Genomic DNA, 26,805 nt, shown 5'->3' with positions numbered 1-26,805 from the left:
CGAGCTGTCTGCAGCCGCCAAAGCCGATACAGAGTAGCCGGGTTCGTCTGTCTCGAACAGGAACTGGGGAGGATGAGAACAGAACGTTCCTGAACCAGTGGGCTGTGAAAGAGACATCTCCGAGATAACTTTGTTGCTACAAACCAGATGGATGTTCAGTCATGTTCACATGACTGTCAATCACTTCACTCTATAAAAGCCCAGTCCCGTTTCTGAGGGAGGAGGATTCCTATATACCCTCCCTTTAGCGTGTCTGGGAATTCCTCCCTTGAGGGTTACCTTCCAGGGCTGAGAGTATCTCGCTCCGATTGATATGGGGAAGTAACATCATCCTCTATGAAATAAGTAATCATTACACTCACTTTGAACTGTTACTTCAAATAATAATAAGCAGTAGTTACACTACTCTCGACTGATCCGCAATCGTGAAACGCTTATCTACACAGGAATGCAGATAAGCAGGCACTTCTTTGTTATGCAGCGCTGGGAAACAAGGGAGATAGCTCCTCCAAACGTGCTTCGTTGTGTTATCCTTTTCAAGGGTTTTATACACTTCAAACAAAGAACTACATTTGCCAACAAAAGCATGCATAAAATGTCTGTCTCTTAGTTTGCCCTTTGCCTTGATTGGTTCCTAAATATTATAAAATTACCAACATCATAGTGATTGGTTGGAAAAGATCTCAGTCTCTTTGTTTTAGTAACAGCTAAGGTAACCTAACAAAGTCACATACCAGGGTCTTGTCTGAACAGGTCCTTATCAGGTGTGGTATGTAACTCTTGCAGTTTGATCCTTATGTGATTCAAATGAATACTTAATCAGTAGGTGATTGAGCTATTTGCAAGTGCTTAGCTAATTGATTGAACTATTACCAAGTGCTTAACTAGTTATTGTGATGTAAAGTTATTAACTAAAATAATCGTGTATCTGTAACAGTACTGTGTAGGAAACGTTCCTCTAACCCTTTCCCTACTTAGAAAAGCTATATTTTTTTTTAATCCTGAGACTGTAAATAAAACACATTGTCAATTCCAATCATACCATTATTGTGTACAAATACATTTCTGTTTTGCTTTACTTCCTGACTTTACCACCGTTACCCTGCGGGTGCCGGATAAAGCCATTTTTAAAAGCCCTGGAGACGGACCTCCCCGGACGCCCGAAGGTAAGCAGGCAGCAGGGCTCACTGGGGACGTTCTCGAGGCACTGTGGTCCCAAAAGTGGGCTCGTTTACCCGCAGGGCGAGACGCCAACACACGCACGCATAGAGCAGGATTTTAGTGCGTATTTGAGCAAAGATGGGAGCTTGGTGGTGTTTCCACAAAGTCAGCACAAGACACGAAAGAACTTTCAAGTATTTATCCTGTTACAGGATTGGCATAATCCCGCCTAAATTTACTCTCATTGGGCAGCTGTTAGCATTCCTTCCTCTGTTGGTTAGTTATATTTAAATTGGCTTAGCTTGCCCTGTAAATTAGTTATCGTGCTCCTTACGCGGGGCGGGCGGGCAGTTTTGGTCCCGATTCAGTCAGCGGTCGCGACTGTATCTCCGCCACTTTTCCCTTCCTCCAGTTACTGCAGACGTTTGCTGACTTTGTGCTCACGCTGCACCATCAGCCTTTGCCCCTTCTGAGGCAGGAGGGTCCCTCCTTATCAGTCTCTGGTCCGACGGGAAGGACACAGAGCAGTCGGGCTTACACCATCAAGGTTATTCCAACCCCAACACTGTTACCGTGGCCTCGGTGTTAACTCCTTCTTCTCCCCACCAGAGAGCGTTTCTCGAGACACTCGGCTCCTTGTCTTCGTTTAAAGGAAAATGCCCTTCTCTAAAGCACTTCATCCCTGGGGAGGCATACGTGGCACCAGCTCTGGTCAGGCTTTGCGAGAGGATTATGGAGCCACGACTGACGCATGTGAGAACTGCCGTGACCACTGGCCACTGCTGTGTCTGACAGAGTTGTGGCTACCGGCGGAGCAAGGTGGCTCTCCGGTCCCTGTCGGCTGCTGGCGGGGGACGTCAGTGAACGCGCTGCCCATGATTTACCGCTCCCTGTGTCGGAGATGGAGCAGAGCGAGGGTGGGCCGGCGGGGGCGTGTCCATGCAGATGAGCAGACCCCGCGCGGCACCACGGGACACTCCCGCACCGGCCTCGCGCCGCACACCGGAGCGTGCGGGCACCGCGCGGGAGCCGCGGGGCCGGAGGAGCGGCGGGTCGAGGCGCGCGGGGCCGTGCGTGGCGCGGTTGGTTGGTGTTTGTGTCGGCGTGCGGTGTGTGTGTGTGCGCGCGTGTGTGCCGTGGCGGTGGGGGACAATCACTCATACTTACCTGGCAGGGGAGACACCATGATCAGGCAGGTGGTTTTCCCAGGGCGAGGCTCATCCTTTGCACTCCGGGTGTGCTGACCCCTGCGATTTCCCCAAATGCGGGAAACTCGACTGCATAATTTGTGGTAGTGGGGGACTGCGTTCGCGCTCTCCCCTGGCTAAAAATGTATAAAAACAGATGTTCGTTGACTGTATGACAATGGCCTGCGAGGTTCCATGTCTCCGTACCTCTTTCGGCTGCGTCCCATTTCCCTCTAGCGTATCGGTCGGCGTTTGGTCGGTGCGTGCTCGGGCTGCGCGGAGGTCAGGTTGGGTCCCGTGCGAATGGCTGTGTCTCTGCCGCACTTCCACCGCGATGGGTATCGGTTCACTACAGACAGCGCAAACGACCCGCGCGCCCCTCCGCTCGCCGCTGCCCCGCGAGCCGGTGAACCGGGTGCCGCTGCCGCGCTCCGCCCGCCCCGCCCCGGGGGCTGGCCCGGCCCGGCCCCGCCCCGGATCCTCCCGCCGCCGCGCTGCAGCCGCCTCGTTCGGTCGCCGCCGCCGCTGAGCCTCCGGAGCGCACGTGGAGCCGCCATGGGCCGTCTGGTGCTACAGGATGGGTCGGAGCTGCATGGCCGCCCCTTCGGGGCCACCGGGGCCGCCGCCGCCGGGGAAGTCGGTGAGTGCGGCCGGGTGGGGCCGCATCGGGACCAGGTCCGGGACGGCGGCGGATGTCGGGGGGCGGCCCAAGCCCGGCGAGCGGTGGTGGGAGGGGAGAGGTTGTCTGACCCGGTGCAGGGACCCTCATCTGCTCGACGACCCGCCGTCGGGCAGGAGTGGGAGGGGTCGTGCTTGGGACGATGCGAGAAGTAGGCGGTCGTGCCCGGGGCTCGGATGGTTCTGGCGGCAGAACGCGGGTCGGGCGAGGAATGCTTCGTCCCTGCCGCCCCTAGCCCCGCTCCCTGCCCTCGCAGTCTTCCAGAGCGGCATGGTGGGCTACCCCGAGGCCCTCACCGACCCCTCCTACAAGGCGCAGATCCTGGTGCTCACTTACCCCCTCGTCGGCAACTACGGGGTTCCCCGGGACGAGACCGACCCTTTCGGCCTCAGCAGGGTGAGCGAGCAGGGCCGGGCGTGGCGGGGCTGGCAACGGTACGAGACCGTGTGCTTTGAGCAGCGGTGCATGGGACAGCGTGTCCCTGCAGCGGTATGACCCGCAGCGTTGCCCTCACAGTGCGTGTCCACACCCAGCCCTGATGCCTGCGGGCTGCTGGGCACACGGCCCGGTGCAGGGTGCCAGGGCGGGTGGGCGCCTGGCACTGCTGTGGCACATGGCTGCAGGCGGCGGTTTGATCATGGTGCTGCAGGGCCCCGAGCCAGCAGTGGGGCCCAGGGTGCTGCAGCCTGCAGTGCTGCTGACAGGGGAACGTGGATGGTGTGACTGGGGCAATGCTGCTGCAGCCAGAATATGTGTCTGCCCTCCCTGATGCTCCATTTCAGGAGAGGGGTCTCAGCCACCGAGAACAGAGCAGAATAGGCCCTGTTGCTGCTTGCCCCAGCACCCTCCCAACCCCACAGTGTCTGGGCTGCCTGTCCAGGGCTGCACCTGCCCCCGGGGCAGAGTCCAGGCCTGGCTGCAGCAGTGCTGTCTGACCTCCCCATGATGACCTGACCCCAAGGGTCTGTCCTGCCCAGCCCCATCCCACACTGACAGCCCTCTTAGCCAGGGACGTGTGTGTCCCTGCTGCAGAACCAGAAGACACCAGCATGTTGGGGCTTCCTGCAAGGCTGTGACAGGAGGGGTGCCTTCCTCTGTGCTGGTTCATGCTGTGACTATGCCTAGCTGAGGGATCCCACAGCACAGGGGACTGCAGTCTGGCAGCACTGTGGGAACAGGCACTCTATCCAGGGACTGCCAGAGCTCGGGAGGTCTGCTACATTAAGCCTCAACCTCAAAGGATGGGATGTGAGGCAAGGTGGAGGCAGTGAGAGCCTGACAAACTGTGTGGGGTGGCAGTGGGTGCTGGTACTGTGCGGTGGGTCAGACACAGGGTCCCGGGTTCCTCTCCCATGGGGCTCCTGCAGCCTCTGGCTGTAGCTGTCCTGCCGTTCCCCATGGAGATAGCCAGAGCAGGCACACATGGGACTTCTCTCAGTGTGGTGATTCCCCTGCCTGGCTGTGTTCACCCTTCACCCCTGTCAGTGGTTCGAGTCCAGCAAGATCCATGTGGCCGCGCTGGTGGTGGGCGAGTGCTCGGAAACCCCCAGTCACTGGAGTGCATCCCGCTCCCTCGACCAGTGGCTGAAGGAGCAGAACATCCCCGGGCTGGAAGGTGGGACTGGGGAGACTGTGGGGCTGGGTGTGCGGTGGGCCCTGTGGCGTGGCTGGGGGGCTGCTGGGTGCTAGGGTTCAGGAGCAGCAAGCTCCGTACAGACCTGAACCCTGTGCTGGGATTTTCCCCTTGGGAGATTGACCTGGTGTTGGTGGTTGGGGTTGAAGTTGTTTCTGGGGCGTGAGGTCCTGCTTGGGGTGGGATGGGTCCACATCTGACTGCTGCCCACAGGGGTGGACACTCGGGCCCTAACAAAGAAGATCCGCGATAAGGGGACGCTGTTGGGGAAGCTGTTACCGGATGGGACCACTGAGAAGAGCCTCTCCTTTGAAGACCCCAACAAGCGGAACCTAGTGCAGGAGGTGTCACTGAAGGTGGGGCTGACTCTGGGCCAGGGGGACAGCAGGGTGGCAGAGGGGGCCAGGGGCATGGGATAGGATAGCTAGGGGACAGCTGAGGCCGTGGAGGTCCTTGCTGTGGTCCCAGTCTGGGAGCCTGGGGCAATGTGCACTCACGCTCCTGCAGATGCCCTGTGTATTCAACCCCGGCGGCTCCCTGCGTGTCACTGCGGTGGACTGTGGCCTCAAGTACAACCAAGTGCGGTGCCTGTGCGAGCGGGGGGCAGCCGTCACCGTGGTGCCCTGGGACCATCCGCTGGACACTGCAGGTGGGGGACGGCAGCTGAGGATGTCCCAGAACCCTGTTCAGTGGGGGGGATGGGATCTGGAGTGGGGACCATTCTCCTTGGTCAGTGCTGGGGGCAACAGGGAACCTTGTCCTGCTCTGTGCCATGGGACTGGGAAGGTCTGAGGTTGTCCTTTCTTGAGGTACTGGGGTTTGAGTACTCAGTGTGACACTGCAGGGATAGGGGGGCACGAGCTCACTTTTCTGTGATAGGAATGGGGTGGTCTGGACTGTAATGTCAGGATGCCCTAATGTGCCCCTGTGTGGGAGGCAGTGGGGGGGCTGTGGGCCTTGCTGCCCCTGGGATGGGTGTCGTGAGGCCAGAGCACTTTGATGTGACCTTGCTGGGGTGTTGAGGGGATTGGAGTCCTGCTGTGACCCTGCGAAACTTTGTAGAGGCCCCACTCTGATCCTGCTCTTTCTTGTCACAGACTTTGATGGGCTGTTCATCAGCAACGGCCCCGGGGACCCACGGCTCTGCCAGGAGACAGTGTCCAACCTGCAGCGGGTGCTGGATGCACCGCAAGCCAAGCCCATCTTTGGGATCTGCCTGGGGCACCAGCTGCTCTCCCTGGCCCTCGGCACCTTCACTTACAAGATGAAGTGAGTGGGGGAGCTCCAGGGTCGGGATCCAAGCAGGGTCCTGGTCTCCTGGGGCCACCTGACACCCGTCCTGGCACTTCAAGGTATGGGAACCGTGGGCACAACCAGCCGTGCCTGCATGAGGACACACAGCGCTGCTTCATCACAGCACAGAACCATGGCTTCGCGGTGGAGACGGGCAGCCTGCCACCCGGCTGGGTCCCGCTCTTCACCAACGCCAACGACGGCTCCAACGAGGGCCTCGTCCACGAGCACAAGCCTTTCTTCACGTGAGTGCAGGGCCAGGGGACCTGGGAGGGTGCGGGACTATGCCCTGCTTGACCCTCTGCACAGTGTCCAGTTTCACCCTGAGCATCGGGCTGGCCCCACAGACCTGGAAGGACTCTTTGACATCTTTGTGGAGGTGACACGGGACCTGCAGAGCGGAGGCGGCAGCACCCGCACGGGTGGGTGAGAGGAGCAGGGGGACTGTGGGACGGGGGCAGGCTGTCTGCAGGGGCTGTGGGCATGACCACGGGACCAGGGCTGTGCACGGAGGGTACGTAGCCCCAGTCGCAGCGTGTCCCATCCCCACCAGTGCGGGAGCGCCTGCGGGACTTGCTGACCTATGATGAGGCACCAGTGGGGAGCCAGGATGCAGCCCGGCCCCATAAAGTGCTGATCCTGGGCTCTGGAGGCCTCTCTATCGGGCAGGCGGGCGAGTTTGACTACTCGGGGTCACAGGTGAGTGCCTGCCCTGGGGGCGGTGGGGGTCATTGGAGGGGAGTGCTGGAGACCACCAGCTGTGACCCCTCTGCTCCCCGTAAGGCCATCAAAGCGCTGAAGGAGGAGAACATCCAGACGGTACTGATCAACCCCAACATCGCCACGGTGCAGACCTCCAAGGGGCTGGCAGACAAGGTCTACTTCCTCCCCATCACCCCCGAGTACGTCACTCAGGTGAGCACTCCAGGCACTGTCTAGGGATGGGGGGTTTGGGGGGTCTGCAGAAGGGTGCTTGAGGGCAGCACGGGCACAGTGGCAGGCAGAGGAGGCAGAGGGTACAGGGTGGGCTCTGCAGGTGGGTCCCTGCTCCACCACTCCATGCCCGCAGGTGATCCGGAACGAGCGTCCTGACGGGGTGCTGCTGACCTTTGGGGGCCAGACCGCCCTAAACTGCGGCGTAGAGCTGACCAAGGCGGGTGTGCTGGAGCGGTACCATGTGCGGGTGCTGGGCACTCCCGTTGCCTCCATTGAGATGACGGAGGATCGCAAGGTCTTCGTGGAGAAGATGGAGGAGATCGGGGAGCACGTGGCACCCAGCGAGGCCGCTGCCTCCCTGGAGCAGGTCTGGGGGTGGATATGGGGTTGAGGGTGATGGTAGGGGCAGCTCACACTCAGGCTTCTGTCCTTCCCATTCCCATCGTGACCCTGTTCCCCACAGGCACAGGCAGCGGCTGAGAGGTTGGGCTACCCAGTACTGGTGCGCTCTGCCTACGCCCTCGGGGGGCTGGGCTCCGGCTTCGCCAACACCCGGGAGGAACTGGTGGCGCTGGTGAGCCAGGCGTTCACCCACACCTCCCAGGTCCTGGTGGACAAGTCCCTGAAGGGCTGGAAGGAGATCGAGTACGAGGTTGTGCGGGACGCTTACAACAACTGTGTCACGGTACAGTGCGGGGAAGCCCCTGCAGCGTCTGCTGGAGGGAGATTGGCGGAGGAGTGGGTACCACATGTGGAGTGTCCCAGGGGCTCAGGGCATCCCCCTCAGTCCCCAGGGAGGAGGCGGTGGGAGGCAGGAATGACTCTCCTTGGGGCAGCCGGGAGCATCTGTGGGCAGCGCAGCAGCCTGCAGTGAACCCACTTCTCTCCCGACTCTACCAGGTGTGCAACATGGAGAACCTGGACCCGCTGGGCATCCACACAGGCGAGTCCATTGTGGTGGCCCCCAGCCAGACCCTTAACGACACTGAGTACTTCATGCTGCGCCGTACAGCTGTGAAGGTGGTGCAGCACTTGGGCATTGTGGGCGAGTGTAATATCCAGTTTGCCCTGAACCCCGAATCGGAGCAGGTAAGTGTGGCCCCGAGGGCCAGGGCTGCCCTTCCCCGGCTGCCCTCATGTTTGCCCCTGTCCCTGGCTGGTGACCGCTGCTGGCGCCCAGCCCCGTGCTGCTGCGCTGACACTGCCTGCTGCTGCCTGCAGTACTACATCATCGAGGTGAACGCCCGGCTCTCCCGCAGCTCTGCCCTGGCCAGCAAGGCCACTGGCTACCCGCTGGCCTACGTGGCTGCCAAACTGGCCCTGGGCATCCCCCTGCCCCTCCTCAGGTAACAGCACTGCCGTGGCAGCACCCCATCCCGCCCTGCACCCCGCTTTGGGAGAGTCTCGCCTGCTGACCCTCATCCTCTCCCCAGGAACTCTGTCACCAACTCCACCACGGCCAACTTTGAGCCCAGCCTGGACTACTGTGTGGTGAAGATCCCGCGCTGGGACCTCAGCAAGTTCCTGCGTGTCAGCACCAAGATCGGCAGCTCCATGAAGAGCGTGGGTGAGCGCAAGGTGGGCGGTGTGGCGCGGTGCAGTGTGGGCGGTGCGAGGTCCCTCTGCTCACCGCCCCCTCCACAGGGGAGGTCATGGCCATCGGCAGGAACTTCGAGGAGGCTTTCCAGAAAGCGCTGAGGATGGTGGATGAGAACTGCGTGGGCTTTGACCACACTGTGAAGCCAGCCTCGGATGTGGTGAGTGCCGGGCTGTGAGAAGGCACGGGGTGGATCAAGGAGGGTGGGCCGTGCTGCCAGCTCAGATCTGGCCTTGCAGGAGCTGGAGACGCCGACAGACAAGCGGATCTTTGTGCTGGCGGCTGCGCTGCGCGCCGGCTACTCCATTGAGCGGCTCTATGAGCTGACCAAGATCGACCGCTGGTTCCTGCACAAGATGAAGAACATCACGGACCACACGGTGCTGCTGGAGTCGTACCGTGAGGGGCAGAGCGCGATGCCGCCTGCTGTGCTCGAGCGTGCCAAGCAACTCGGCTTCTCTGACAAGCAGGTGGCCCTGGCAGTGCTGAGGTGAGGCGGGGAGGAGGTGGCCCTGCCCTGCGCCCCGGCCCTGGCCCAGCACTCACACTGCTCCTTGCAGCACCGAGCTGGCTGTGCGGAAGATGCGGCGTGACCTGAAGATCCTGCCGGTGGTGAAGCAGATCGACACGGTGGCGGCGGAGTGGCCGGCCCAGACCAACTACCTGTACCTGACCTACAATGGCACTGAGCATGACCTGACCTTCCGTGAGCCCCACGTCATGGTCATTGGCTCTGGCGTCTACCGCATCGGCAGCAGCGTCGAGTTTGACTGGTGCGCCGTCGGCTGCATCCAGGAGCTGCGCAAGGTCGGACAGGCCCCGGGGGGTGGGGGGTCGGGCATCCCAGGTGCGAGGATGGAGCTTTAGGGGCAGTGGAGGGCCCCTGTCTTCACCTTGTCCCACTCCCCTGGCAGATGGGCTTCAAGACCATCATGGTGAACTACAACCCTGAGACGGTGAGCACTGACTATGACATGTGTGACCGCCTCTATTTTGATGAGATCTCCTTTGAGGTGAGCGAGGCTGGGGGCAGGGTGGGCGGGGCTGGGGCAGGGTGAGCAGGACCAGGGCAGGATGAGGGCTGCCACAGTCTCCATCTCAGCTGTCCCTCTGCCCCACATGCTGCCTCAGGTGGTGATGGACATCTACGAGCTGGAGAACCCTGAGGGTGTGATCCTGTCCATGGGTGGGCAGCTGCCCAACAACATTGCCATGGCTCTGCACCGGCAGCAGTGCCGCATCCTGGGCACATCCCCAGAGGCCATCGACTCGGCCGAGAACCGTTTCAAGTTCTCCCGCTTGCTCGACTCCATTGGCATCAGCCAACCCCTCTGGAAGGAGCTCTCTGACATGGAGGTGGGGGTCAGGGTGGCCAGTAAGGGCCATGGGGCTGCCCCGGGGAGTCCTGGCCCTTGGCACGTCCCCTGAGGGTGCCATGTCTTTCACCCTGCAGTCAGCCAAGCACTTCTGCTGCAAGGTGGGATATCCCTGTGTCGTGCGGCCCTCCTATGTGCTCAGCGGTGCTGCTATGAACGTGGCCTACTCAGACAGTGACCTGGAGAAGTTCCTGAGCAATGCGGTGGCCGTGTCCAAGGAGCAGCCTGTTGTCATCTCCAAGTTCATCCAGGAGGCCAAGGTCAGTCCAGGAGGCTGGTCTGACCTCCACATATTCCTGGTCCTCATGTGCTGATCTGTGACCATGTTCCCATTCACAGGAGATCGACGTCGATGCGGTGGCCTGTGACGGTGTGGTGGTGGCCATTGCCATCTCTGAGCATGTGGAGAATGCTGGAGTGCACTCGGGCGATGCCACGCTGGTGACGCCCCCCCAGGACATCACCTCTAAGACACTGGAGCGCATCAAGGCCATCGTGCATGCTATCGGGCAGGAGCTGCAGGTCACTGGGCCCTTCAACCTGCAGCTCATTGCCAAGGTACTTTAGGCAGAGGGGGTGGTGCCATGGGGGAGGGCACCCTGCGTCTCCCCACGAGCCTCTTCCTGACTTCTCTTCCCCAGGACGACCAGCTGAAGGTGATTGAGTGCAACGTCCGTGTCTCCCGCTCCTTCCCCTTTGTCTCCAAGACCCTGGGAGTGGACCTGGTGGCTCTGGCCAGTCAGGTGATCATGGGCGAGGACGTGGAGCCCGTGGGGCTGATGACGGGCACGGGCATTGTTGGCGTCAAGGTGAGTGGTGGCTCAGCTGGGGCCTGGGCTGGGGCACATGGCTGGGCAACCCCTGACCCCCTTGCCCTCTGCCCTACTCCCAGGTGCCTCAGTTCTCCTTCTCACGCCTGGCGGGTGCTGATGTGGTGCTGGGCGTGGAGATGACCAGCACAGGGGAGGTGGCTTGCTTTGGGGAGAACCGCTGTGAGGCCTACCTGAAGGCCATGCTCAGCACCGGCTTCAAGATCCCCAAGAAGAACATCCTGCTGACCATCGGCAGCTACAAGGTGTGTGGGGCCAGGATGGGGGGCTGAGCACCCCCCGTTGTCTGCCCTCTGACCAGTCCTGGGGTCGTTGCAGAACAAGAGCGAGCTACTGCCCACAGTGCGGACCCTGGAGAACCTCGGCTACAAACTGTATGCGAGCCTCGGTACCGCCGACTTCTACACCGAGCACGGCATCAAGGTCAGGGCTGGGAGGCTGGGGCCAGAGGTGGGTGCCCTTGGAGGGGGCACGTGGCCCTGATGGGCATTGCTGCCCACAGGTGATGGCCGTGGACTGGCACTTTGAGGAGGCAGACGGCAGCGAGGCCGGCGCCCGGGAGACCCAGCGCAGCATCCTGGACTACCTGGCTGAGAACCACTTTGAGATGGTCATCAACCTCTCCATGCGCAACTCGGGCGGCCGCCGCCTCTCCTCCTTCGTCACCAAGGGCTATCGCACCCGGCGCCTGGCCGTCGACTACTCCGTGCCACTCATCATCGACATCAAGTGCACCAAGCTCTTTGTGGAGGTGGGCTGGGGGTGTGCAGGTGCCCATGGGGTTAGGGTGCACGGGAGAGAGCAGAGTGGTGGCTGGGGAAGGAAGGTCCTGTTGGGGGAGAGTGCAGGGGGAGTGCTGTGTGTGAGTGCAGCTGGGGACAGACAGCCTCACCCCAGCCCTGTTCCTGAGCCCTACACGCCTCTGTGAGACAAGTCCCGCTGTCTCTGCAGGCACTGGGCCAGATTGGGGCAGCCCCCCCACTGAAGATGCACGTGGACTGCATGACCTCCCAGAAACTAATCCGTCTGCCAGGTAGGTGGGAGCAGGGTCACAGTGAGGGCCAGGGGCTCTGAGGTTGCAGCACAGAGCTAGGGCAGGGCTGGGAGCCAGGCTAGGCACCTCCAAGGGCGCTGCAGAGAGAAGGGATGTTTCTCTGCGCTGCGATGCTGGGGGCTCCCCTGTCTCCCATGGCCGGTGCCAACAGTGCCCCACTCCACAGGCCTGATCGACATCCACGTCCACCTCCGTGAGCCGGGCGGCACGCACAAGGAGGACTTTGCATCAGGCACGGCGGCCGCCCTGGCTGGGGGTGTCACCATGGTGTGTGCTATGCCCAACACCAGCCCTGCCATCACTGATGCCACCTCCTTCGCCCTGGTGCAGAAGGTGAGTGAGGGGCGGCTGCCGCCCCCCTGCCTGCCCTCCCTGGGCACTGCTGTGCCGGCTACCCGTGGTGGGGCCAGCACTCACTGCCTGTGCTCCTGCAGTTGGCCGAGGCTGGGGCCCGCTGTGACTTTGCCCTCTTCCTGGGGGCTTCCCCGGAGAATGTGGGCTCGCTGGGCCCACTGGCTGCCGCAGCCGCTGGCCTCAAGATGTACCTGAACGACACCTTCTCCAGCCTGCGCATGGACAACGTGTCGCTGTGGATGCAGGTGAGCCACCGTGGTGGGGCCCGGTGCGGGGCTGGGGCTGCCTCCGGCTCCTGGCACCAGCATCCACCCGCCTCGTAATCCTCCCCAGCACTTCGAGCAGTGGCCGCAGCACCTGCCCATCGTGGCCCACGCGGAGCGGCAGACAGTGGCTGCCGTGCTGATGGTGGCCCAGCTGTACCAGCGCCCTGTGCACATCTGCCACGTGGCCCGCAGGGAGGAGGTGAGCGGTGGGGTGGGGCTGGGGTGCTTGGGGGAGATGGGGGTCCGTTTGGGGCCTCCCCTCACAGCCTTTTCCCCCCAGATCCTCCTTATCAAGGCAGCCAAGCAGAAGGGGGTCCCAGTGACGTGTGAGGTGGCCCCACACCACCTCTTCCTGTGCCGGGACGACCTGGGGCGCCTTGGGGAGGGCCGAGCAGCCGTGCGCCCGGAGCTGGGCACCCAAGAGGACATGGAGGCTCTCTGGGAGAACATGGACACCATTGACTGCTTTGCCACGGACCATGGTGAGCCTCGGGGGATGGCAGGAGCACAGGGTGAGGATAGCAGTGGATCCCCTGGTGCCCAATCCCCCTCTGCCCCTCACAGCCCCCCACACGCTGGAGGAGAAGCAGGGCCAGAAGCCGCCCCCTGGCTACCCTGGCCTGGAGACCATGCTGCCCCTGCTGCTGACCGCCGTCTCTGAGGGCCGGCTCACGGTGGAGGACATCATCCAGCGCCTCTACGAGAACCCTCGCAAGATCTTTGGGCTGCCGGCACAGGAAGACACTTACGTGGAGGTGGGTCCCCACCTGCCCCCCCTGGGTCCGACTCTAGCCCTGCTGTCTCTGACCTGCTGTACTGTTAGGTGGACCTGGAGCATGAGTGGATCGTCCCCAGCAGCATGGCCTTCTCCAAAGCCCACTGGACACCCTTTGAGGGCATGAAGGTGAAGGGCACAGTGCGGAGGGTGGTCCTGCGTGGGGAAGTCGCCTACATCGATGGACAAGTAAGGCCCCATGTCCCCTTCCCTTGCATCTTGAGGGTTCCTCAGCCCCAGCATCCTGCAGCACCAACCCCATCATCCCTCCGGCTGCAGGTGCTGGTGCCCCCCGGCTATGGGCAGGATGTGAAGAAATGGCCCTCAGGAGCTGTGCTGGCACCACACGTGGCTCCGAAAGAGAGCACGAAGGTACTGGGGGTTGCAGGGCAGGTGAGGGGGTCCATGCTCCACCCCACCGGCTCAGCTCAGCCCAGCATCTCTTTGCAGACCCCTGAGCAGCCTCGGCACATGGTGGCCAGCGAGACACTGCGTGGCCGAGCCTCCAGCCCGCGCCGGGCCGGCACCGTGGCTGAGGGACGCTTCCACCTCCCCCCCCGCATCCACCGGGCCTCTGATCCTGGGCTGCCAGGTAGGGCCGTGGGTGTCCCAGCATGGCAGCAGAGTGGGTGGGCAGTGGGGCAGTGAGCATGTGCCGCCGCAGGGCCAGCTCTGGGGCCGTGGCCCTGCTGACACCGGCCCTTGTGTCCTGTTCAGCGTTCCGGAGGCTGGGAGCTGCGCACCGCCCGGGCGCCCGAGGCACCGGTAATGTCAGGGGGAGACTCACTCAGACAATGAGACGCGGCCGTACTAATGGCACTAACCTCAGCTGATGAGTGCATCCCCTCCCCCAGGTGCCACGCAGGCCCCAGGCTGCCCATTCCACCCCCTTGGCACGGGCTCCTTCCCAACCAGGGCGCTGAGGCTGGATGCCGTGGGGCCGTGCCTGCCCATTCCCCTCCTGCCCTAGCCTGCGTGGCACCTCGGGGACCCCTTGCCTGCCAGTGTGATTTGGGTTGCGTCCAATCGGGTTTTGTGGGACACGTGGGGCTCAGGGTGCAGGGCCATGCTGGGGCTCGGCCCGCCCTGCCTGTGTGGCCATGGCCCCAGCGTTGGCCTCCACAGCGCTGCTGCTGCTGTCACTGCTGAGTATCGGGAGGGCTGTGCCATGCTGGCAGCACCCTGGGAGAGCCGGGCCCAGGGTGGTACTGCTGCCTCCGCTCTCTTAACACTGATGCTTTGCTCTCCCCTCAGCTGTGGATGCCCGTGAGAAGGCCGGCAGGAAGGCAGCCGAGGCAGGTGAGAGCTACGAGAGTCTGGTGGCCTGTGGCCAGTGGGCTGGGATTTTGTGGCACCTGCCCTGCAGGCTGACCCGCTGCTCCTGTGCTGCAGATCCAGCGGTCATGCAGGACAACTACTTCTACTCCATGGGCCCCTTCCCACGCCAGGCCTCCCCGCAGCGTGCGCCCCACTTCCAGACCTCCCCGCTGCTGCACCCTCTGGTCGGGCAGCATGTCCTCTCTGTGCAGCAGTTCTCCAAGGAGCAGGTGCTGGGGGTGTTGGCGGGTGCTGAGGCTGTTGGTGGGTGCTGGGCTGCAGGCATCTGGGTGTGTGAGGGATGCTGAGCCACCTCTGCCCTCGCAGCTCTCACATCTGTTCAATGTGGCACACACCCTGCGCATGCTGGTGCAGAAGGAGCGCAGCCTGGACATCCTCAAGGTGAGCTGGGCCTGGGGAGGGGGCTGTCTGGCATCCCCCAGCAAGGCTGTGGGGAGCACTAGGCTGGGCACCCCTGCCCCTGGGCTCCCTGAGGTAACGATGTGGCTCCACACAGGGCAAGGTGATGGCATCCATGTTCTACGAGGTGAGCACGCGGACCAGCAGCTCCTTTGCGGCAGCAATGAACCGTCTGGGTGGCTCCGTGCTGTCCTTCTCGGAGGCCACCTCCTCGGTGCAGAAGGGCGAGTCCCTGGCCGACTCAGTGCAGACCATGTGCTGCTACGCTGACGTTCTGGTGCTGCGGCACCCACAGCCTGGTGCTGTTGAGGTGAGAGGGGCTTGGGGGGAGGCATGGGAGCTGCGTCCTGCCTCAAGGTCAGGGCTGGGGACCTGTGGTGCGGAGCAAGGTTGTGTTTTCTGTGGGAGCTGTTGAAGCTGAGGTCCTGCCCGGGGGGCTGGTGGAGGCTGTATCCTGTCTGGCGAGGCTGGTGGGGCCACATCCTGCCTGAGAGCCAGGTCCTGCTCCGGGGGGGATGGTGGGGGCCAAGGACCTGCCCAGAAGGGCTGGTGGGGGCTGCATCCTGCTCATGCTCAGCCCTGCCCTGCTCCCAGCTGGCTGCCCGGCACTGCCGCAAGCCCGTGATCAACGCGGGGGACGGGGTGGGGGAACACCCGACGCAGGCACTGCTGGACATCTTCACCATCCGCGAGGAGCTGGGCACTGTCAACGGCATGACGGTACGGTGCTGGGGGATGCCAGGGCGGTTGGGCCCACCCGCACTGTGGGGCTGGGGGGCCTCATGGGTTGTGCTGATGGCTCTCCCCAGATCACCATGGTGGGCGACCTGAAGCACGGGCGCACGGTGCACTCCCTGGCGCGCCTGCTCACCCTATACCGCGTCAACCTGCGCTATGTGACCCCCCCCCGGCCTCCGCATGCCCCCCGACATCACCAGCTTTGTGGCCTCCAAGGGCATCAAGCAGGTGAGTGAGGCAGAGATGAGGCTGGGGGTGGCTGGGTCTGGGGTCTGTCCCCACTGACACTGCTGCCCAGGAGGAGTTTGGGAGCATTGAGGAGGCACTGCCGGACACGGACGTGCTCTACATGACGCGCATCCAGAAGGAACGTTTCCGCGTGGCCCAGGACTACGAGGCCGTGAGTGAGGGGCGTGGACTGAGGGGTTGCTCCTCTGTAGGGGGTCAGCTCTGTGCTTCCCCGTGGTGTGGAGGGTCCTCCCTTGCAACTCCGGGCTCTGTGTGTGTGTGTGTCTGCAGTGCTTCGGGCAGTTCATCCTCACCCCCCACATCATGACCCGGGCCAAAGAGAAGATGGTGGTGATGCACCCGCTGCCTCGTGTCAACGAGATCAGGTGGAGATGGGGGGGGTCGGGGAGATGAGATGGGGATGGAGGAGTCAGGGATGTGAGCGGAAGGAGGGCTTGGTCGGGGGTGGGTGTGGGGGATATGCTGGGGGGGAGATTGGAGGGGGCAGAGGGTTTGGGGCTGGGTTGAGGAGGATTCAGGAGGGGGGTATGTGGAGGAGGGTTGAGGGGATTCAGGGTAGGTGGGGGGGGTGGCGGAGGGAGGGCTCGGGGCACGGGTGTCTGCTGTTGTGGGGGCGGGGCGCTGGGGAGAGAGTGTGCGGGGAGGCGGAGCGGGCTGCGCTGGGTGTCCTCCATCCCCGGGGCTTCGGGAGGGGGGGTGCGGGGAGGCGGAGCGGGCTGCGCTGGGTGTCCTCCATCCCCGGGGTTCGGGAGGGGGGGTGCGGGGAGGCGGAGCGGGCTGCGCCGGGTGTCCTCCATCCCCGGGGTTCGGGAGGGGGGGTGCGGGGAGGCGGAGCGGGCTGCGCTGGGTGTCCTCCATCCGCGGGGGTTCGGGAGGAGGGTGCGGGGAGGCGGAGCGGGCTGCGCTGGGTGTCCTCCATCCGCGGGGGTTCGGGAGGGGGTGTGCGGGGAGGCGGAGCGGGCTGCGCTGGCTGTCCTCCATCCCCGGGGGGCTCGGTGGGGGCTGGCGCCGCCTGACCCGCCGTCCGGCGCCGCCCCCGCAGCGTGGAGGTGGACTCGGACCCGCGCGCCGCGTACTTCCGTCAGGCGGAGAACGGGATGTACATGCGGATGGCGCTGCTGGCCACGCTGCTGGGCCGCTACTGACAATAAACGCCTCGCCCGCCCACCCCTGACGTCATCTCGCGGCGCGCGGCCATGGCGGCGCGGTGGAGCGGATGCGGGCGGCGGCTGCTGATGCGGCGGCTGCTGATGCGGCGGCCCTGGGCGGCACCGGCGCTCACCGCCGGTAAGGGCCGGGCCGGGCCGGGACCCTGGCACCGCAGCGCCGGGGCCCCCTCGGCCCCCACCGCCGGGCACGGGGACCAGCGCCCTCCCCTCTCCTTCACACACAGCCCTGCCCCCACCACCGCCGCTCCCGTCCACTCTTCTCTCCCCACTTCCCTTCCCTTCCTCCCCCCACTTCCATTCCTCCCTTCCGTTCCCCTCCAGTCCTCCCTTATTCCTCCATTCCCTCCCCGATTCTCCTCCCATTCCCTTCCACTCCTCTCTCGTCCCCCCTTCTCTTCCGCCCGTTCCCTCATTCTCTTCTTCCCCCTTCCATTCCCCTGTCTCCTTCCCCCATCCCCATTTGCCCAGCCTCTTTCCCCCTACTCCTCTCACCCCACATTCTCTTCTCTCCCCCCTCCCTCATTCTCTCTCCCTGCCTCCATTCTCTCTCCCCACTGCCATTCTCTTTCCCCTCCATTTGCCCCCCATTCCCCCTTTTCCCTGCTGCTGTGGAAACGCTCAGCCCGGGTGGGGGGCAGCAGTTCCCAGTGGCATGGGAGTCCATCCTTAGTGAGGAGCAGGGGCTACGCTCTCAGGCCTCAAGGGATTCGGGGACCCATCCCCATCTCAGAGAGTGAAGGGCCGTGGTCCTCTCAAGCCTCAGAATGGTGTGGTGGGGGCCTGTGCCGCAGCTGGCAAGGCTAATGGGGTCTGGAGGGCTAACGAGAGGCTGTAACGAGGCATAGCCCTAGTGAGACCTCACCCCCAAACCCAGGCAGGAGGCCATTGTGGGAGCCCCACTCTCCAGGGGGGAAATGGACACTGGGCTGGGCATGGGAGGGACAGAGGGCTACAGCCTCTGCTCTGGGGCTCAACAAACTGGGCTGAGCTTCCTCCATGAGCTGTCAGTTCCTGGTGCAGAGGTGCTGCCTGGGGACAGCCCCTGCCCCAAAATGCTCCTGGGGCCCTGCACCAGGGCTTTAGCCTCTGTACGCCCTCGCTGTTTGCAGGGTGGGCTAGGGCCATAACTGCCGTGGTGCAGGTGGGCACTTGCCCCACCTATGCTCCTGCCCAGGCTAGCCTGGGGCTCACGGCTGTGAGCACCAGGTAGCCCTGTGTGCCCCCTGACCCTCTCTGCGGGACTGAGGCCTGTTGGCAGGAGCTGTGCTTGGGGTGTGCGGTGTGAGCTGCTGTGGGAGGGCCCCTGTGTGCTCCCACGCTCCCCCTCCAGGCTGTACTGCTCCCGAGTCACTAGTGCAGGGGGTTGGGAGGACCCTGCTGTGCCCAGGAGCGGGGATGGAGGCCAGGGGCTCAGCATGGCACACGGTGGCTGGCCGTTCTACCCACTGCCCATGGAGTGGTGGCATATTGCCCTGCCTGCCCAGCTCCTGGGGCCCTGCCCAGGTCCCGCCTGGCTGCTGGGCTCCTGCCAGTCCCCCTCCTTCTCCCTGCTGTTATTTTTATCTGCTGGGCTGAAGCCCATTGTCCAATGTTGGCTGCACCGTGTTCCTCAGTCTGTGCACCCCCCTGATTCCTGGAGGGAGGCCGAGGTGGAGGTGGGAGCATGCCCAGGACCAGCCCTTACCCTCCCCACAGCCCCAGCCTGCTGCTGCAGCTCAGGACAGCCCTGTTTAGGCTCTATGCTCCAGCTTTGCCCGGTGCTGCTTCCCACCATGCTGCCATGCCATGGGGTCCGGGCCAGCCCTGGCTGCTCTGGGCTGTGCCCGAGGGGTGCAGAGTGGAGCTATTGCTGTTGCCATTGTCCTGATGCTGCCTGTGGCTGCCGTTGCCCCTTGGAACAGAGCTGGCTCCGGGGAGCAAAGCTGAACCCTGGGAGCTTCTCTGGCCCTTGGCTGTGCCCGGCACGTCCAGCCGTGCTTGCCCAGCGCGCATGGCCATCCTGCCCAGCATGAGAGCTGCGGGGTCAGGCAGGGCTTTGCCTCCTGTGTCTTGGGGCAGGCCGCCAGCGGGGCTGGGGCACAGCAGGCAGCAGCACGTGCCCGTGACAGGGCCCTGTCTGCCCCTGCCTGCGGTGGGACACAGCTGCCAGGCTGCTGGGATGCAGACACTGCGCCCTACTTCTGCCCGGGCCCGATTCAGAGCCCTCCAGGCTCCACCAGGCCATGGGCTGCTGCCGCCTCCTGCCTGCCCACAGCACCGTGAGAAAGAGCCCCAGGCAAGCAAAGTCATGGCAAGGGGATCGCTCTGACCGGGTTCCCGGGGCTGGCCAGGAGTGTGCAGACCGGCCTGGCAGCACTTTGCTTTGTCCCCCTGGGCACTTGGTTTTGCCAGGCTGTCCTGGGGTCCCTCGCCTGCCACCACCCTTTGTGGCCCTGTGGACTGGAAGGAGCCACGTGTGGCAGCTCTGTGGGGCCACAGAGACCATGCTGCATCTGGCCCTGGCTGGGGCCCCATCTCCTGCCCAGCCTCCTGGGCCACCTCTGGGCTCTGCCAGCCATTGTAGCCATGCTACCAGGTCCAGCCCAGCCTGTGGGCTCCCAGGGACCTTGCCTCCCTGGTCCATGTGCGGGTTGCCAACAGTGCCCACAGGAAGGCGCTGTCTGGTGTGGGCACCAGGTAGGTAGAGATGTGCTCCCCTGCTACAGCCTGGGACCTGCATCCCCTCACTGGGACCTGCTCCCTGTGGCACTGCTGGAGCTGTTGCAGAGACTGATGACCTGGGAGAAAGGGTATAAGGCCCTGGTATGGAAGTTGTAGCGAGGTGGGGGTTGGTCTGTTCTCCCTAGTAACAAGGAATAGAACAAAAGAAGAAATGGCCTCAAGTTGCACCAGGGGAGTTTCAGGCTGGATATGAGGAGGAATTTCCTTATTGAGAGGGATGTGAGGCATTGGAATGGGCTGCCCAGGGAGGTGGTGGAGTCACCCTCCCTGGATGTGTTTAAGAGATGGTTGGATGTTGCACTTAGGGAAACGGTCTAGGGGTTGATAGGGCTGGGACAAAGGCTGGGCTAGATGATCTTAAAGGACTCTTTGGCTGAAACAATTCTATGATTCTATGGAGTCCCACTCTCCAGGCAGGGCTCGCGCAGCTGGGTCTGTCCCCCCTGAAGCAAGGCCTTGCTGGATTCAAGGTTTCCAGGAGCAGATAGGAATTGCAGTGGGGCTGGGACCTGCCTGGGAGGAGCAGAGGCACAAGCAGGGAGCCCTCAGAGGCTGGGGGCAGGTGTGCTGCGCCAGACGAGTTGCGTCGAAGAGGTCAGGGGTGCAGGAGGGAGCAGGAGCTGCCAAAAGCCCAACTGAGTGGCACCCGCGGGGACGAGCACAGCACAAGGGCCCTCACACTGATATGGAAACACAGCGAAGAGCTGTGCCAGCAGCCAAGCCAAGCCTGGCTGAGCAGAGAGGAGCTCCCAAGCAAGGGGATTGCAGTTGTTGGAGGTTTCATGGTTCCTATGGAGAGGTTTTGCAGAATCCCCAATGGTGGGGGATTGGCAGGGCCCTGCAGAGCTCATCCAACCCAAGCCCCTGCTCAAGCAGGTTTCCCTCCATCATGGGGCACAGGAACGTGTCCAGGTGGGTTTGGAAACCTCCTGAGAAGGAGCCTCCACACCCCCCCTGGGCAGCCTGGGCCAGGGCTCCCTCACCTCAGCACCAAACAAGTTTCTCCTCCTGTGCCAGTGGCACTTGCTGGGTTCCAGCTTGTGCCCGTTATCCCTTGTCCTGGCACTGGTTTTGGGGAGCACAAGTGACAGCTGGGAGAGACCGGGGGGAGCACAGGCAGCAGCCTGGGGGACTCTGTCCCAACAGCCTAGGTGCTGCAGCCCTGCGTGATGGATCAGCCAATGTTGGGGCGTAGGAGACCAGGGCAGCTGTGCTGCTGTGGGCACAGGCACTGTATTGTCCTTAGACATTTGGCTGCTATGGGAGGGCTTGTGCCAGGGAAGAAGTGCAGGTGGGTTTGGCACAGGATGCTGGGGATCTCTCTGCTCGGACAGACTTGAGGGGGCCAGAGCAGCCTCCAGTGGGCTGTGGGGCCACAGACAGGGCCCTGTGGGCTGACAGGGGCTGTATTGTCATGGCAGAGGGCTGTGGTGGCTCTCAGGGCCCAGGGAAGGAGATGGAGCTGGTGGCAGGAACGTGGCAGCTCTGCGGAGCTGCAGAGACCAGGGGTGTCTCGGGAGTCTGTCCCTCTCTGTGCTGCAGCCACTGTGCTGGTTGCAGGGGCACTGATGGGGGCTGGTGACGTGATCGCACAGCAGCTGGTGGAGCAGCGGGGGCTGCATGGGCACCATGGCCCCCGGACCCTGAAGATGATGGCCATCGGCTTCTGCTTCGTGGTGAGTGCCAGCGCACAATGGGCACCCAGGCTCTGTGGCACACGCCTGGTAGGATGAGACGAGGGCTGGTGGGACCATGGTGAGCTGGGCCACCCTGGTGCCGTCTCATGCCCCGTCCCCTTGAGGAGGAATGCCCAGTGCCCATCCCTGTGTGTGGCTGCGAGTGCGGGCAGCCCTGATGCGGCGGGGCCGTGGGACCTCACCCCCCACCTCCCACAGGGCCCCGTTGTGGGTGGTTGGTACAAGATACTGGATCGACTCATACCAGGGACGACCAAAGTTGTGGCTGTGAAAAAGATGGTGCTGGACCAGGTGAGTGCAGTGGGAGTGAGGTGCCAACGTGGGGCTGGTGTTGTGGGAGGAGTGGTGGCACAGCTGTGTGCCTAGGGGCAGCGCTCCATCCCATGCCCGTGCAGCCAAGGGCTGGGGTCAGCCTTGAACTGATCTGGGACCCTTCCAGGGTTGTCACAGTGCTGCCTGTCCCTCCACAGGGCTCTGCTCTGGGAAGCAGTGGGATGAGTAGCCCCAGGGCATCAAGCAAGCTGCCCTCCACCCCACTGTACACCCCCTGTACCTGGCTCTGGGCATTGCAAGCTCCTTGGCATCAGGCTCTCACTCCTCTCTCACAGGGGGCCTTTGCACCATGTTTCCTTGGCTGCTTTCTCGGCATCACAGGGGCCATGAACGGACTGTCAGTGGAGGAGAACTGGTCCAAGGTCCGGCAGGTACGTGCTGTGCCCTGGGGCAATGTGGGGGCATTGACAGCCCCGGATGCTGCACCAGTGCTGCTAGCCACCTGCCCGAGCACCAGCAGTGTGCCCCCAGCTCTGCCATGGCACTCCTGTGCCCATAGCCCAGCCTGTAGCTTCGTTGTGCCACAGCACCCTAGGCACAGAAAATTGGAATCACAGAATCATTTCTGTTGGAAGAGAGCTTTCACATCCTCGAGTGCAACCCTTCCCCTCACCCTGCCAAGCCCACCACTGACCTCCATCCCTCAGCACCTCAGCTACATGCCTTTGCAATAGCTCCAGGGATGGGGACTCCACCACCTCCCTGGGCAGCCTGGGACAGGGGCTGACAACCCTCTCAGGGAAAAAGTTCTTCCTCAGCTCCAATCTAAACTTCCCATGGGGCAACTTGAGGCTGTTTCCTACTGTCCTGTCACTTGTAGCTTAACAGTAGAGACTGACCCTCCCCCCTATCACCCCCACCCCCCCCCCAGCCACAACCTCCTATCAGGGAGTTCAGAAAGGGAGGGATCATGTCTCCCATCAGCGTTGTCTTCTCCAGGTTGAACACCTCCAGCTCCCTCAGCCAGCTCTGTGGGCACCCATGGGTGCATGGGACTGGTCCTCTCAGGCTCAGCACTGGGACCCAGGGGGAATGGGTGCTGGTGCTGGGGCTACTCCCTGTGGCACAACTCTGGGGTGCCTGTTGCCATCTGGCCCCTCTCCTGGCTGTGTCTCCAGGGCTGTTGCCGAGATGGCTCCTGTTAGCATCAATTGCTGGAAAACAGTGCAAAAGCTGAGTCAGCGTGTCCCCGAGTGTGAGTCACCAGGGAGCGGGTGCCCACCAGCCACTGGAGGAGGCTCAGGGGGTGAATACGATCCTTCACTGGCAGCCCTTGGCTGCCACGGCTATGTGTGCACAGAGAGTCCGAGCCCAGCCAGGCCTTCTGCCCCCAGGCTGCAAGCTGCAGGGGCTGCCCCAGGCCAGGGCTCTGCCTGGGGTGCCACTGCCGGGAGCACCTCTGTGCGGGTGCTACCCGCAGGACTGTGGATATGTGCTGGCACAGACCTCTTCTGCCCCCTGTCCTGCCCTGGGAGCAAATCCTGAGGAAGGACCAAGCCCTTTCTCTGGGCTGTGCAAGAGCAGTGACCAGGGTCTGAGGTGTTTCAAGAAGCCTCAGAGGCACACACCAGCTGGGCCTCAGCACAGGGAGCACCCCTGAGCACTCCCAGCTGCCCCTTGGCCAGGTGGCGCCATGAACATCCCCTCGCCTCTCCCAGGGAGACCAGAGTACAGCGGTGGGTGATTCCTGCCCTGGGAGGGGGCTGGGCTGAGGCCAGGCAGGCAACTGGCAGCCACCATCACCCCTGGCTTGGGGCGCATCCGTCTCCCCACGCAGAGCCAGCGTCAGCAGAGCATCCATCACCCCTGCGCCTGCTCTCCCCGTCCTGGGCTGCCAGCCAGCGCCGGGCTCCCGGCTGAGTCACAGCCACGCTGGATGCAGGGCTGGTCCCGGTGCCACAGGCACGGCTGCAGCAGAGCACGGCGGTGCCGACGGCTCCCTTGCACTCAGTGCCCCTCAGGCCCTGCCCTGCAGTGCCCGGGGGGGCACGTGGGGCTGGATGGGGGACTCAGGCTGTGCAAGGGAGAGGAGCTGCCTACCTCTGCCTTGCTCGCTCTGCCCTAATCTACTGTGAGCACCGCAGCTCTGCCAGCCTCAGCACCTTCACCTGCCCCTGCTTTCCTCCCAGGCTTGCCCTAATGGAGTGGCAGTGGTGGCCTGGCTCAGGCACTGTGGTAGTGGCCTGGCCTTGGCACTGGCACCATGGGCCACATGAGCAGCAGGAAGGGCTCTTGGTGGGGATGGAGCAGTTGTGGCCACCCACTCCCTGGCACCCCATGCTTGCCCTAGGAGGGCACAGCTCTGGGGAGAGGACAGGCAGGGACCCTCTGATCAGCTGAAGCAGGTGTGGAGTTGTTGGGGGTACGGTGAGGGACAGTGTCCCTCTGTGCCCTCTCAGCCTGCCCCCACCCCACATCACGGGCATCTCTTTGGAGACACTCCCGGGACGGTGCTGCCAGAGCCAGATCTTCGTGGGGCTGTGCCCTGGCAGGGCTGTGGGTAGCTCTGTGTCAGGGCTGTGCCTGCAGTGGGCAGGTGCCAGCGGGGCCATACTCACAGGCTGCCTTCTCCCACAGGACTACACAGACGCTCTGCTGACCAACTACTGTGTAAGTGCTGATGGCTGCCCCAGGGCCGGGCTCCTGCACACCTCGTCCTTATCCCCCACCTCAGTGGCTCAGTTGGACACCCTGAGTGCCTGGGCAGTGGTGGGCATGGGGCAGGGGCACTGGCAGGACCGTTTCACCACTGTCTCCTCCTCTGCCCAGATCTGGCCACCTGTGCAAATCGCAAACTTCTACTTCGTGCCCCTGAAGCACAGGTAGGATGGCAGCTGTGCCCCTGGCCCCCAGTTCCACACCTGCGGCTCTGGACATGTCCCCTCTGCCCACAGGCTGGCTGTTGTGCAGTGTGTTGCCATCGTCTGGAACTGTTACCTCTCCTGGAAAGCAAATCGTCTGTGAGGTGGGAGCCACGTCCTGTCCCTGCGCACTCTGCCCTGGCTCCACAGCCGCTGGGGCTGTATGGGGCCAGGGTACACGGGCTGCTGGCAGGGGCCATCTCACTCTCCTTAGGGGACCCCTTTCCCAGCGGCCACAGCCCCTGCTGCCCCACGTCCACCCTGAGTTGGGCCAGCACCAGGGATGGCTCTGCGTCCAGCAGCACAGCGTGCTGTGGGGCAGCTCTGCTCCTCACTGTGCTACTCCAGCCGTGCTCACTGCTCTCTTGGGCCCCCAGTCCTGCACAAAGACTGTTCCTGCCCCCAAGCGCTGCTCTGTCCTTCCATGGCGGCAGATCCCGGGGATCAAGAGGTGGGATCTGGGCCAGGGCTGGTGCAGGTCCTGGGCTGATGGGGCCATGGGTCAGGCATTGCCTGGCTGGGGACGGGGTCAGTGCTGAAGGGCTGCCCTGCACCTGCGGATGTGTAGCACCTGCTGCAGCAGTCCAGGTGTACTCTCTCTGGAAACGGTGTTTGCTGCAGCTGCTGCAAACAGAGCACCCAATAAACGGTGTTTTGCCACTTAATTGTCATCTCACCTGAGCTCATGGCTCTGTCCTGTGCAGAAGGCTGTGCAAAAGCGATCTCATCCCTGTGCTGGCAGAGCTACTGGTGACCTCTGGCCCCTCAGTGGGGCCCGTGCTGCTCTCCCAGAGGCATGCAGGTTGAGCAGGCTGTGGGGTAGAGCAATGTCTCTGCTCTCTGCCCATTCCTAAGGAGCCAAGTGCACGGCCGCAGTGCTGGCACTGTGTGAGCACTGTGGCACTGAGAGGTGGGGGCTGCTGGGGGTGGGTACCCCAGGGGTGGGAAGGAGGCTGACAGAGGGCAGATGAGGGCTTGCGGGCTCACCAGGTCCCACTGTGACTGTGGAGTGTGATGGTCTCTGCTGCTGCTGAGTGGGGGGACAGGGTCCTCCCGGGGCTCCCAGCGTGCTTGATGCAGGCCTGTGCATCAAAGGGGAGGGTGCAGGAAGGGTCTGGGTATGGGCTGGGGCTGTGATGGGGAAACTGGGGCTGGGGTTGTGATGGGGATACATCTACCTGTGCCTTGCCTCAGAGGACCTTACCTGTGAGGCATCCCACACTGCCAGCGCCTACCTTTGCTGCTGCCTGACCGAGCCTTGTCCCCAGCCATGTCCCACACAGGAGGCAGACAGACACAGTATGGCACACTCAGGGCCCTGCCTGCCACATCCTGACCGGGATCTCCAGAGCAGATGGTGGGACCATGGTTGTTAGTGTTACCTAGAGACCTGAGCCCCAGTCCGCTTGGCTGCACTGCCACAGCCTACGGAGCTGTCCCTGTGCACTGCTGGCACCACACTCTGCCAAACAGCTGCCACTGGGGCACTTGCTGAGTGCGATGCACTGTGCTTCCTCCCTCCAGCCTACACGAATTCTGCTCTACGCTGCTCCTACCAGCCAAGCAGGACTGGCCCCAGCTGGGGGCGCAGTTCCAGGCAGATAGGTGCAATCCAAAACACAAAGGAGCTGAAACCTGCTCAAGGCCCTGGTACACCGTGACAGGGATGGAGCCACAGAGCTACACAGCACTCGGGATGTGAAAGGGCTGCAGCTGCAGCCACCTGACAGCATGGCAGAGCAGCATGCAGCTATGGGCTGGGACTGTGTGGGACAGGGCTGAGGCTGTACAATGGGGTCATGCAGGAGGCCCTATTGTGTCAACAGCGAGTAAGCTGTGAGTGTAGCACAAGCTGGGCAGTTGTCCCCAGGAGCAGCCAACCCCATAGTAAGGGGGCTGCCAGGGCTCAGGGGGTTGAGCACAGTCCCTGCTGAGGGCTCTGCCCCAGAGCCACAGGGAGATGTTGCCGGGTGCCAGCCTTCACACCACATCCACATCACGGGTGCATGGCCCCGTGTGCTGCCTTGCTGCAGGCAGGGCTGTGCCCCACTGACCCTGTGCAGCCCCATGTGGGATGCACCGTGCAAGGGGCTAGGCTGAGCCTCTGTCCCTACGTTCTGCCTGACATCCATATCATCTGCTCTGAGCTCATCCTGACA

General features: G+C 63.0%; 2 protein-coding genes, 1 long non-coding RNA gene and 1 other non-coding gene across 4 annotated transcripts; all 4 read left to right on the top strand.

The window, feature by feature from the left end:
* The first annotated feature begins 1,110 nt into the window (after positions 1-1,110).
* On the top strand, positions 1,111-2,492 carry LOC133624956 (uncharacterized). The gene is made up of 2 exons (XR_009818213.1): positions 1,111-1,166; positions 1,771-2,492. It is a non-coding gene; the product is annotated as an uncharacterized LOC133624956 (long non-coding RNA).
* On the top strand, positions 2,321-2,484 carry LOC133625034 (U1 spliceosomal RNA). The gene has a single exon (XR_009818335.1). It is a non-coding gene; the product is annotated as a U1 spliceosomal RNA (small nuclear RNA).
* Positions 2,493-2,864: 372 nt separating the features above from the next.
* CAD (carbamoyl-phosphate synthetase 2, aspartate transcarbamylase, and dihydroorotase) lies at positions 2,865-17,081 on the top strand. Its single transcript, XM_061990316.1, is given in 46 exon segments — positions 2,865-2,988; positions 3,284-3,423; positions 4,513-4,642; positions 4,874-5,016; positions 5,168-5,309; positions 5,758-5,929; positions 6,013-6,198; positions 6,263-6,375; positions 6,507-6,652; positions 6,737-6,868; positions 7,023-7,256; positions 7,353-7,574; positions 7,790-7,978; positions 8,111-8,235; positions 8,323-8,456; positions 8,534-8,646; positions 8,726-8,976; positions 9,047-9,293; positions 9,401-9,499; positions 9,618-9,842; positions 9,940-10,122; positions 10,202-10,420; positions 10,504-10,671; positions 10,755-10,937; positions 11,011-11,115; positions 11,195-11,443; positions 11,644-11,725; positions 11,913-12,079; positions 12,181-12,345; positions 12,434-12,565; positions 12,647-12,848; positions 12,931-13,121; positions 13,190-13,330; positions 13,421-13,513; positions 13,592-13,733; positions 13,859-13,906; positions 14,396-14,440; positions 14,534-14,688; positions 14,786-14,860; positions 14,976-15,188; positions 15,473-15,598; positions 15,688-15,780; positions 15,782-15,844; positions 15,915-16,016; positions 16,136-16,230; positions 16,908-17,081. Coding segments are annotated over 46 exon segments (6,768 nt in total). The 5' UTR covers positions 2,865-2,903; the 3' UTR covers positions 17,011-17,081.
* On the top strand, positions 16,976-25,282 carry MPV17 (mitochondrial inner membrane protein MPV17). Its single transcript, XM_061990317.1, has 7 exons — positions 16,976-17,152; positions 21,316-21,431; positions 21,651-21,743; positions 22,061-22,156; positions 24,363-24,395; positions 24,555-24,607; positions 24,680-25,282. The coding sequence occupies exons 1-7, from the start codon at positions 17,062-17,064 to the stop codon at positions 24,747-24,749; spliced, it is 552 nt and encodes a 183-aa protein (XP_061846301.1). The 5' UTR covers positions 16,976-17,061; the 3' UTR covers positions 24,750-25,282.
* The last annotated feature ends 1,523 nt before the right edge of the window (positions 25,283-26,805 follow it).

Source organism: Colius striatus, chromosome 2 (assembly GCF_028858725.1).
Source record: "Colius striatus isolate bColStr4 chromosome 2, bColStr4.1.hap1, whole genome shotgun sequence".
Taxonomy (NCBI): Eukaryota; Metazoa; Chordata; class Aves; order Coliiformes; family Coliidae; genus Colius; species Colius striatus.
This window is presented reverse-complemented; position numbering and strand designations above follow the sequence as displayed.

Bases quoted from the DNA above. Each gene is read 5' to 3' on its own strand.
- MPV17 (XM_061990317.1), top strand. From the start codon at position 17,062: ATGGCGGCGCGGTGGAGCGGATGCGGGCGGCGGCTGCTGATGCGGCGG. The intron at 21,744-22,060 runs GTGAGTGCAGTG...CCTCTCTCACAG, and splicing joins AAAAGATGGTGCTGGACCAG to GGGGCCTTTGCACCATGTTT. The intron at 22,157-24,362 runs GTACGTGCTGTG...CTTCTCCCACAG, and splicing joins ACTGGTCCAAGGTCCGGCAG to GACTACACAGACGCTCTGCT.